Genomic DNA, 12,221 nt, shown 5'->3' on the forward strand with positions numbered 1-12,221 from the left:
CAGGCAACCCACCCGCAGTAGATGTGCTAGGTGTGAGGTCTCGCAGCAAGCTATCAAATACGGCGCATTTCTCGGCTTTTAAAAAAAACGCTATGCGTCGCCAGGTGTTTCATCGGATTTGAGGTGTTACCTCCTTTGACAGTATCACAGTATCAGCTTAAAGCACTTGTTGCAGGCTGCTGAGTTTGCATATTTTGCTATGAAGTACAGCCAGACTTTTAACCGCTTCGCCTTGGGCATTTTTAATCTGTAGCTCTGCTTTAACAGAACGTACGTACGTACCTGGCCCCGCCTACTATCCTCGGAAACGTAAAATGATTGGCTAGAATCTAAAGTGTATCACAGCTCAGGAAAAAAAAGCACCGAAATAAAGCACCGAAATGTGCGCTGCTTTTCGGTCTGGTTACTACCGTTTATGTCAGAACCGGTGCCATCATGGCACCGGACACCGGTACCCATCCCTACTTAGGAGTCAGTATTATCTTGTCATGATATAAAGTTAATCCAATGTAAAAATGGTAAATGGATTGTACATATATCGCAGATTTCCACCTTAATGGAAAAGTGCTTTCCAAGTGTTGGCCTTCCCATTTGGAGCACTCTGCCACTGGAATCAGAGGCTCCTGCTTTCTTATATAAAGAAATATTAGAAATTGCATGTCAAGGGGAAAAAATAGACTGAAGAGAACATCTTTGAAAAATTTAAAGGATCTACTCAGTTACTGCAACTAAATAAAGCACCGAAATGTGCGCTGCTTTTCGGTCTGGTTACTACCCTTTATGTCAGAACCGGTGCCATCATGGCACCGGACACCGGTACCCATCCCTACCCATAATGATTCCCATAATGCACTGAGCGTTTCTTAGAAGAGAACTTAGAAAGAGAAAAGCTTAGAAGAGATAAGCGAAGACGCTTATCTCTTCTAAGTTTTTATACAACACTACTATATTTAGTCATTAGTAATTTTTAAAGTCTGGCTCATTCTCCCATACTTTGCCTTTTGTCCCTTCACTTTCTTTGCCCCTTTCTCTTTCCCTTCTCAGGGGGGACTGCCCCCCCCCCCCCCCCCCCCCCCTCCCCCTGATCCTGGTTCTGCTGGAGGTTTCTTCCTTTTAACTGGGTGTTTTTCCTTCCCACTGTCACCAGCTGCTTGCTCAGAGGGGGTCATGTGATTGTAGTCTTTACAATATAAAATGAATTGAATAACTGTACTTGTGAATTGGTGCTATGTAAATAAAACAGAACTAATTAAACAAAAGTCAAAGGAGCTTGCAAAGAAAAGCGTCTGGACTTCTTTAAGTTGCTTGAAGACGTTTCACCTCTCATCCGAGAAGCTTCTTCAGTTCTAAGGTCAAATGGTGGAGAGTCCCAGATATAAACCTAGTGGGAGTTTCCCCCCACGGAGGGACAAAAGGACCCCCTGATGATCCTCTAATCGCCTGAGCCAAGGTGTGAAACTGGGTGTGGGTCCCCATCAGCCAGAGTTTCGGGTGTGTTCATTGTGAAACCTGGCCCCACCTAATCAGATGGTTTGAAAGAGGAGTGAAAGAAGCCATCTATGTCCACTGTGAGCGACCATCTTTGAACAGAGGCGGGGGTTTACGACACCAACTCTCTGCCATCTATAATCCAGTTTTGAGTTCCCTTCCCAGACGCCTTAACGCCCACTCACATCCTGGGCCATCTGACCTCAGGAATTCGCATGATAAGGTGGGGCCAGGTTTCACAATGAACACACCCGAAACTCTGGCTGATTGGGACCCACGCCCAGTTTTCCACCTTGGCTCAGGCAATTAGAGGATCATCAGGGGGTCCTTTTGTCCCTCTGTGGGGGGTTACTCCCACTAGGTTTATATCTGGGACTCTCCACCATTTGACCTTAGAACTGAAGAAGCTTCTCGGATGAGAGGTGAAACGTCTTCAAGCAACTTAAAGAAGTCCAGACGCTTTTCTTTGCAAGCTCCTTTGACTACGATGACCTGGATGACTGAGAACCTTCACAGACATAATTAAACAAAAATGATTCTAATATTGTTTTGACATATGCACACAATTTCCAAAAATACCTAAACTTCTCATTAGCTACCTTTTTCCTGTTTCACTGACACACAAAAACATTCACACAGCAAGTGTTTGCAGAAGGTACCAGGGTTCTGCTTGTCAGAAACATCCTGGTGCTGAGTCACTGCTGTAATAGTGAACTGATTATAGAACAGGATACATTAAGCCACACTTTTGGAGGTGAGTCATTGACTGAGCTGCCGGCTCAATTGGTTTCACTTGTTTCCTGTGGACTGCATTCAGCACGCCCACATTTATGAGGATGAGAGATAACATGTTGAAATATTTGATTATGGACCGCTATTTGAGCTATTTATATTTTGGAATGAGATATGACGCGCTGATCAGTTTACTGATCGGTTTACTGAAATTCAGTTAAACCCTTCAGCAGGAAGCTCTCAGTAATAACAGATAGTGGTTGCTTTGTAACATGAAAGTGCAGATGGTTGCAGCTCTCCCCTAATCCTCATTTGAAAAAAAGAATCAAATGACAATCAATCTGGAAAAATGACTATAATTAAAAAAAATAAAGGAATATTTATATTCATCTTTTGCTGTCATTGCACTGTTATCCATTTATTCCAGTTAAAATAATTTGAACTCAAATTGTTTTTATTTTTATTTTTTGCAGAAATGTTTACCTGTGATGGCTTGAATAAATACTATTAACGCCATTACAGACACATCAGAAAAGCAACAGTATCCATTAAAATTATTATTGTGTATAATATGATAGGATAAATAAGTCTGGGGTGTGATAGGCTGGTGATCTGTGCAGGGTCCAGCCCTTCTTGTAATCATCAACTGGATAATTAGATGAACAGAAATGTGTTTCAGTAGCTTAGGTATCCTGTAACCAAGCTTTAATCCCCCTACTTTAAGACACAGAAATCTGCTGCCCTCTCTGTAAGAAAATAAAATCCTCTCTGTGGTTTAAATAATGACAAAAGATTTCATAGTAATAGCTGAACCCTAATTTTCTGGATTCTTGATCCTCTGTGGTTCACCATGATCCTCCACATCTATTTATCACCTCAACACATTTTAATAGAGAATCAGTAGCTTGGGACAAATGAGATATTAATATAATTTGTATGAAGTCTTTTTTTCACCCCCAGGCACAGAGACTCGCATACAATATCGCTACGCGTGCTTCCCACATCCAATAGCCATGTGCATAATTGGTTTGAAGATTTTCTTGTTGATTGAGAGGATGCTGTTGCTGTGAGATAGTGGTTTGTGTTAGCTATTATACTCAATAGATATAGTATGGTAGTATGTTGTTTAGCAGCTGTTATGTTTGCAGACCACTGTGATGCGTGTCTAATAAAACTCGGGTGATTTGTGACAGCCTTCCTGACACTCTTACTGAGGTGCTAATCAAGAAGGAGCTGTTAATTATGCTGTTGCAAGTGGTTCTGCTTGGCTTGGGTAGATTATGCAGGAGCACATTTTGTGCAACACTTAGTCTGAGAATCCACAACGAGAATGAACCTAAAGTGAGAAATGTTTTCGTGACCTGAACCAGGATTTTTTTGTTTTCCCCAGATTTTCAGATAAAGTTTTTATCAGTGAAACACTAAAAATACACATTTTTCACTGAACATGTCATTTTCCATAGATTCATTGAGGCCGTTCCACAAAACACTGAGACAGATGGGAGCTGGAGAGAAAACTATTTCAGCGCAACGTTATAATGTCCAAAACATACAAGAGAACAAATCAGGCTGAAGAAGTGTGCATAGCTTCAGGAAACAACCCTAATCTGTCCAAGTAAGAGTGTTTTGAAAAGAGGAGAGTAACAGTCAGTGCTTTGAAAAATCACTCCAGACATGATATTGTGCTTCGCTGGCCTAAATCGCACTGCAGTTACAGGGGAAAAATGGAAACCCAAAAATAGAAAGATCACAACGGCACAGCCTACAAGATGCATGAAAGAGCCACTTTTTCCATAGTGTGTGTATCTGTATGTCACTGACTGTGGGAGTGTCCAAATGTGACTGATACAGGAGTGTTCAAGTGAATTGTCCACAGTGGCAGATTCTGCCAGCATTTTATATTTTATACCATAAACAAACCTCATGAGAAGACACGGGGTGAGCTACATTGCTGGCTTCAATAACCAAATGATATCCAGGGCTGACAGCTGTCATATAACCAGAGTGATTTTCCCACTTAAAAAGTTTTGTTGTGTTGTAGGTGCTTGGCATCTCCTACTGGTTGGTGTAGCAATAAATCTCAACTTATTTGGACTTATACAAAGTATGTGGTTATTTGCTGTTGAATTGGATTCTGAAAGGTTTTTCATTAGCTTAACTTCATCTTTTTTCTACTGCTGGTAGTACTTTTTTAACCATCGTGTTAAAAAAGTACTACCAGCAGTAAGGTCCACAGGAAGTGGGAAAGCAGCAAAAAGTGGGGGTTGAAAAAAGAAGACAGGGAGGCAAAATGAAAGGTTTTTAATAATTTTTCTATTACAAATTAAATTAAAAGACAGGGGCAAGCTGCTATCACCTTTTAATAAGGAAAAGAACAAATTACAGGATTTGGTCACCAAACTGAAATGTAAGTAAAACCGGGTACGTCACCAGAACGTACTCCTGTCCACAGAGCAGGAGCAGACAGCCACCAAATACAGAGCTCACTAGCTCACACTGGAAAAAGTTGCTCTTTTATGCATCTCACTACATCGAGTAGAAAAATATAATAGTACAAAATGCTCAAAAATATAACTAAACAGGAAAAGTACTTCGTAACAGTAAAAAAAGCAAACACAATTCATTATTTTAACCACTATTGTCATTCTGATTTCCCTTTCTGTCATGGTTCCAGAGAACGTTAAAAAAAAATTTCAATAGATTGTTTTATATCCAGATTTAAACAATTCCCTAAAAACTATAACCTTTGTGATTTATCCAACAGACAGCTACATTTCCCATACATCCCCAATTTTGGTGTCATCTTTGTTTCTTTTTTCAATTTGACTTATAGATCAAATCAGCTGTTAAAGCCAGTGACTTTCAGTTAAGACGTTAAACTAAAGTTAAAACATTAAAACATTTCTCTCTATTAGCAACCTTGAGAAGGTCATTCAGGCTTTTATTACATCCAGACTGGATTATCATTATTATTATTATTATTATCAATTATTTGTATTATTTAACTATCTGATATTTTATTTGCTCTGCAGCACTTTGGTCAACATGTGACATATGACTAAACTGATGTAAATTACTCAAGCTTTAGTGAGTATTTACAGCAGCAGGGCGATGTATGCCCACCCCATCAGCAGAAAAAGTACTTGGAGCGCTTTAGCAGCATTTATTAATAACAAAAATCACAATACCAGCACATTCATCCCTTAAAATCAAAATCAGTAGACAGATACTGGAGTAATCCCAAAAATTAAAATGACTCAGACACATATTACATTATGATAATTTAACTTACCATTATAACACTATCATTAGCTATGCCAAAGGACATAGATAAATATGTGCATAATAATCTGTCCTGATGTGTTTGCCATGAATGAGACACCAGTGGAACGTAGTGATAACCATTATCACTGCATGTCTATCTGTACACTGACAAAGATGCAATGACCCTAATAGTAGTTGGCAAGCCATACAGATGATTTGACTGTTGACGTACAATATCCTGGGAGACATCCTGTCAGTCCTTGAATGAGGATAGCCTGCTACAATATTTGAGCACAAACAACAAGCCTGATTGTCAAATATAATTAAAAAACGATTTCATCAGCTAGTTGTGCTTATAACTTTACCCCAAAAAGGTGATTCTGTTCATCTGGATGTAGCATTTTGAGTGGGAGAAATGTTTCGTCACTCGTCCAAGAGGCTTCTTCGTGGAGTCAAGTGACGCCTAGATGAACAGTGACAACTTTTTGAGATTTCCTTACCTGGATGATGATGAGCATGCGTCAAGACGCTTATAACTTCACCTTAATAATAAAGCTTTTTTCCTCAGAAAATACTAAAGAAAAAAGGCAGATGATTACTTTCTATTTAAGGAAGTCATGAAATAAATGACAGGGGCGGCAAAGCCAGCTGTGCGGCCATAAAGTTAAAACATGACCATAAAGTTGGTATCATTTCTACCATTAACATTTACTACTTGCTATTTGCTCATCTACTGTACATGCACAAATCAATTTGCTTCAACAAGGTGCGACTCTGACTGCACAGCACAGTAGAATATCAGCACAGTGTTACAGCTGCAGAGGAAAGATTTCATGGTGACAGCAGAAAGCTGTCATGACAAGTACCTGCAATCATGGAAAATACCAAACCCTCTGCATTAATATCATGATCATCAGCATGCATAAACCGTGCTACTTAAACCTTTAACCAGTTTCACAGTTCTGTTTATGATGGATGGCATATGACTAAGCACAAAATTACCACAGTAAGCTATTTAGAACATAATGTCTATTGATAAATGTTCGACGGCTCATTGGACATCAACTGGCTCATTTGGAGCCAATTATAGTCCAAATGAGCCGTATTATATTTTAAAGACGATCCACTTTTAAAGATTTATATCTTCTTTAGTAGGAAAAAAATGGCCTTAGGGCCAAGTAGCACAGCAACAGAAGGGATGACAGAAAGTATTGAAAGATCAGACTTTTCCAACAACATCTCACTTTATATAAGAACATATAGAGGCAAAGGATGCATGAGTAGCAGCCAAGGTCAACTATGACATAGGGCAACATTTATATTTGGCATCTGTCAGATTGCAAGACCATCATCTCATGTCATCTTGACAAGACAGCAGTGCAGTGCACGCATTTCCAACAGGAGTGCAGACAATCAGGCCAGAGGGGCCAAGACACAGGCCACTTTCTATCAATACACACAGCCAGGGCCTATGCTTCTCAATAATACACAAGGGGCTCATAGCCTCAAGGAGCCCTGTTTCAGATAAAGATGTAAAACTAATCATAATTGACTTTGGCTAAAAGACAGTTCGGGGACTCATATCTGAACAAAAAGTACCTGAGAGGTTTTATTTTTGTTCTTTTTAGTAACACTAATATTAACCTTTTTCCTGCTTAAAAAAAGTTCTAATTAACTACAATGGAATTAAAAGAAGAGCGATTAAAAAAAAGAAAAAAAGAAATTGGACTAAGTGTGTGTTTGTCCCAATGCACTTCAGTTATTCACCCGAGTACTGGTTCAAGCTTCACCTACACTTAGGTCTTAGTAAGTTTTTGGCCAGTTACGTTTTTGCTCCAGTACATCAGCATGGTGATGAACATTGTCAACCGTGTAATTGCTTTCATGATGCTGTTTCTTGATTACAGACTTTGACAATGACTCTCAGAAAATTGGGGACTGTGTATAAAATGGCTAATTCCAAAGCAGTTTGGAAAAATTTACAGATCAAATTACACCTTTATTGATCCACCATTTCCGTGTGCAGAGGTAAAAATGCAAAAAAGATGTCACTTTACAAAAACTGATAGACCTGTCTAAGAGGTGCTCCAGTTGATGTCCATCAGTTACAGAATATTTTCACGATTAGCCTTGAACGACAATGTCAACAAAGAGAGAAAGAGGTGTACTACTTTGAATATTTTAAGCATTTTTCTGCATCTTTTCTTAGTTTTCTTTTAGTTGCACAGGGAAAAAACAAACAAACTGTAACTCCAATAAATTTTGTGTGCCACTGCCACTGGGGCAAGGTTGTGCATGCATACAAAAGGAAATAAGCTGAAGTAGAATGGCACATTCATTACAATAGTGTCACGACGCAGCTCGTGGAAACAAAGCAACCTGTTGAGCTGCCACTGAAAACTGCATGTAAACTAAAAATCAAAGCGTTCAGACGACAGGAGGATAAAACAAAAGTGCTATTTCTGCATCAAACAAACATCAACACGTTGGACTGAACAGCCACGGAATCATTATGTTGTTCTATGGTATACAACAGCGCTAACACACATCAGAGCTGAATTCGTTTCAGTCCGTCAGGCAACGCCATCTGGTCATTATCATCTCCACGGGGCAACGTGACCGTAAATAGAAAAATGCCTGGGATGTGAGACATAATGGCACATGAAGTACACAAAAAAAACATCCAGAGGCAACAGATGGGAAGGCCACTTTTCATTTACTTTGTTAACTATTAATGGGCAGGGCTTCACGTTGTGTGAGGTCCACTTTTAATTTACATATTTCCACTGCATTTTCTAATACATAAGGCTTGTAACAAGAAGCCAACACTTACAGTAAAGCTGTGCTTAATGACAGCGCTTAAGTAAGTTTTTTGTCTAGATTGGAGTAGTTTAAATATATTTTTATTTTATGCTCCAACTATATGCTGTTGCTCAGTTAAATATTTTATGCAATGATCATGTCATTGATGTATTTTAGCACACAGTGCACACTGTACACAGTATCTAATAACTATAGCAATAAAATGAAATACTACACAAAGTAAAGGACAAGAGCCTGAAGAAGACCACTATTTAAGTTTATGCAAGTAACACCTGCTATGCTGACAATCTTGTAATTTCAGAAACTATTAATGCACTGAAATGTATTCTTAAGAATACAATCCAATGCGTACAAAGCAACCTGAGCCTAACAACAGGATACAGTTTATCTTGTGATTTAACTGAACTACCTTTGACTCGTCTGAAAGCGATCAAATCAAGCTGTGAAATTGCGTTTCTACAAATTTAAATTCCCCAGCACAGACTTCCTCCCATTGTTTTAGTCCACAGCTGAATTCCCACAGCGCTTTGCTCTGGGACACAGCAGTCCCCAGATGAAAGCAAACGGGTGCATATTAAAAATATGAGCAGCTGGGACAGGTTGCAGTGTTCTCTAGAGCTTGCCGTGTTTCCACGCTGCTGCGTAACTTAACAAACCAGGTAGGCTGTGAGACGATGTCAATCTCCTGGAGGGGAATTTAGAAAGGCTCACAAGTCTGATTCACACCCAAGGAACAAACTGAAAGCAGGCAGGATTAATTCTTAGACAGCTAGAGGCATACTTGCTAGTAATAGCCACACTAGTGAATAATAAAGGCTGAGGAGCTTAAGTCACATTTCTTTTGTTTGCTTGATTTTTGTTTATTATCTCAACTTCCAAATTATTATATGCAATGGCAGCTGCTGCTAATCAAACGATAACCTTACCTGAAAGCTGACCTTCAATTCCTCTGTTCATTTTAAGTAAAGATGATCTTATGGACAATGTTTGGTTTTGCAAAAAATTCATGGTGCGTTTTGTATGCACCATGAATTCATCACCTGAGATGGCTGTTTATCATTCTACGAATGCATTCTTATATTATTTATTGCAAATGAGTTACTGATAGCAATTTATGGTGAATAAGACATCAGAGCTTTTATCATCAGAAATTATGTTCATATATTGGATGACCATGTCTAATCAAGATGAACTCTATGACGAATAAATACAACAGATAAGATAAAACTGCCCATCGTGCTGCAACCAAAGAAAATGTCAAAATGCTGCTTAATGAAATAAATTACCTGATTATTTGTGTGCATTTCTTTCCTTATACTATCAAACCTGAGGTACTACTTCCTTCCACTGAAGTACTCTGCGACTCTTTGGAATAATAATCAGGCTCTACTCAGACAATATTTTCTATGCTATGCTTATCATGTATCCACTCTCATATAGCGCCTCCTTTCTCTGCCTGAAGTGGCCCTTTACACTGATTTACATACTCTGAAATCATTGGTTGTCAAGATGTTGTACTTCAACAGGCTGCCTTGAGCTGATTGGCTGCAATCGCAGGGGTGGGCCACTGAGCTCTCTCACCAAAACAGGCATAAAAGGCAGTGTGTGTAGGTTTAGGGCACAGTGAAGCACCCAATAAGCAGCTTCGACAGGGAGCTTAAAAACTATCAGGAGAAAAAACAAAAAGGAAAGAAGCTCAGGAACAAGAATTTTCAAACTGCACATGGAGAGATTTCCTTGAGAAAATATTTAGGTTAAAGATTACTGACAGGTTTAATATTTGCAAGTGCATTAAATAAGACACTTTTTGGGACATTTTCTTTTCTCAATTGGGCCAAGAAAGAAAAATAAGACATGTCTCTGGAGGTGAAGGAGAAGACACACGTGCGCCTAGTGTTTCTGGGAGCAGCAGGCGTGGGGAAGACGGCCCTTATCAGACGCTTTCTCCAAGACACCTTTGAACCCAAACATCGGCGTACTGTGGAGGAGCTGCACAGTAAAGAATATGACATTGGCGGGGTCAAGGTCACTGTGGAAATCCTGGACACCAGCGGTAGCTACTCCTTCCCCGCCATGCGCAAGCTCTCAATCCAAAGCAGTGATGCCTTCGCACTGGTGTACGCTGTGGATGACCCAGAATCACTGGAGGCTGTCAAGAGCCTCCGAGATGAGATTCTTGAGATCAAAGAGGACAAGTACACACCAATTGTGGTGGTGGGAAACAAGGTGGACAGAGAAGAGGAGCGTCAAGTGTCCAACGAGGATGTGCTATCAACTGTAGAGATGGACTGGAACAACAGTTATGTGGAAACTTCAGCAAAGGAAAATTCCAATGTCGTTGAAGTGTTCAAGGAGCTCCTGCAACAGGCAAACCTTCCTAGCCGCCTCAGCCCCGCACTACGTCGACGCAGGGAGACCATTCCAAAAGACACAGATTTTCGGCCACCCATGAACAAGACCAACAGCTGTATTTTGTCATAGTGAGTGTCACAGGAGGGGAGATGGTGTTTTGATTCACAAAAAGCCAGGGTGGATGAGAATATGGAAGGTATGTTGTGAAACTCAGTGGTGCTGGACAGAGAGAACGAGAGAGAAACCTGGACATCATAAGAGCTGCCTGGCTGGGATTATGGACACACACAAACACACACAAAAAACACTTCAGGAAGAAGAAAATAAGTACAGACCGAACCTAAACAGACTGCTACCTTATGAATATCTGTGAACCTAAAATTAAATGGAGAGAATGAATTAGATGTGCACTTGATGTAACGCTGTTGTTGCTTATTTGGTGACATGCTGCTGGTGTTCAGATCACTGTAAAGCTATTGCATTTCCTCATGTTAAGCTATCTGGACTGTTGCTATCCTTTGTTTACTAAGGGGAAGTATGTGTATATATGTATCAGGTGTGGTCACTGCAAAAGTTGTATATCTCATATAATTTTTTTTTTTAACTTAGTGATTCACCTGTAGCACATGATACTGTTTGAATTTTTTTTTAACTGGGATTTTCTACTAAGCATAACATTACCCTTGCATTAAAAAAAACTGTGGTCAAATGGAAATATAAATGCACTTTTCATTTTGATGTGGCCATTCAAAATGCTTGTTTTTATAAATTTCATTTTTTTATCATCACATGTATTCATATATTTTTTAGCTGTTTATTTAACAAATGTATGTGGAATAGTGTCTTTAATGTGTAATAAAAGCGAAAAGCAACACTTGTGAAAATGTTTCCGTTTCTGTAAATAAACATACCTAGGTACATAATTAAAGACATGAAAAATAGATAAGCATTGATATGTATGTGAAGAAGTACAATGTCAATTTTATTCCACCCATGCAATTCAGAGGGGCTGGACCCTTTACCACCTTTCATAGGGCGAATGATAGGCATACACCCTGCACAAATCACCAGCCTGTCACAAGGCTAACACAGAGCGACAGACAACCATTCACAGCTACAGCCAATTTCAAAATGCTCATGCATATCTTAAACTGAAATGCCCCAGCAGGCCAGTGGATTTAAACTCAGGGCTTTCCTTCTATGATGCAACAGTGTTAACCACAGCACCGGAATTATTATTTACATTAAAGGATGTCAGGAGGTTACAAATGAATAAGGTAGTAATAAGGTCACAAAATAAGCAAAAAGACAATAGAAACCGTGCTGATAAAAAGTAGTGTATACATAAAGTTGGAAGCCAAAAAGAAGACTTTTTACAGCAAAAATTATTTTCTAGAACATGTTTTGGAGTCTTATAGCCCTCTTATAACACAAAAAGCTAAACTGAAAGGTATAATTACATAATATGAGATGGTTAAATATGATGCAGTAAAGCTTAGAAGCATCTCTTTGTTAATGCCATGCATACATTATAGGACCGTAAAGACTGTTTGTTTTGGGTG

General features: G+C 39.3%; 1 protein-coding gene across 1 annotated transcript; it reads left to right on the forward strand.

The window, feature by feature from the left end:
• Positions 1–9,938: 9,938 nt before the first annotated feature.
• On the forward strand, positions 9,939–11,517 carry LOC308395267 (GTP-binding protein Rhes-like). The gene has a single exon (XM_080880057.1). It carries the CDS (start codon positions 10,162–10,164, stop codon positions 10,786–10,788), a length of 627 nt encoding a protein of 208 aa, XP_080736183.1. The 5' UTR covers positions 9,939–10,161; the 3' UTR covers positions 10,789–11,517.
• The last annotated feature ends 704 nt before the right edge of the window (positions 11,518–12,221 follow it).

Source organism: Rhamphochromis sp. 'chilingali' (assembly GCF_963969265.1).
Source record: "Rhamphochromis sp. 'chilingali' genome assembly, chromosome: 4".
In the NCBI taxonomy this organism is placed as follows: domain Eukaryota; kingdom Metazoa; phylum Chordata; class Actinopteri; order Cichliformes; family Cichlidae; genus Rhamphochromis; species Rhamphochromis sp. 'chilingali'.

Excerpts from the sequence above, each read along its gene's own strand:
- LOC308395267 (XM_080880057.1), top strand. The coding sequence starts at position 10,162 with ATGTCTCTGGAGGTGAAGGAGAAGACACACGTGCGCCTAGTGTTTCTG.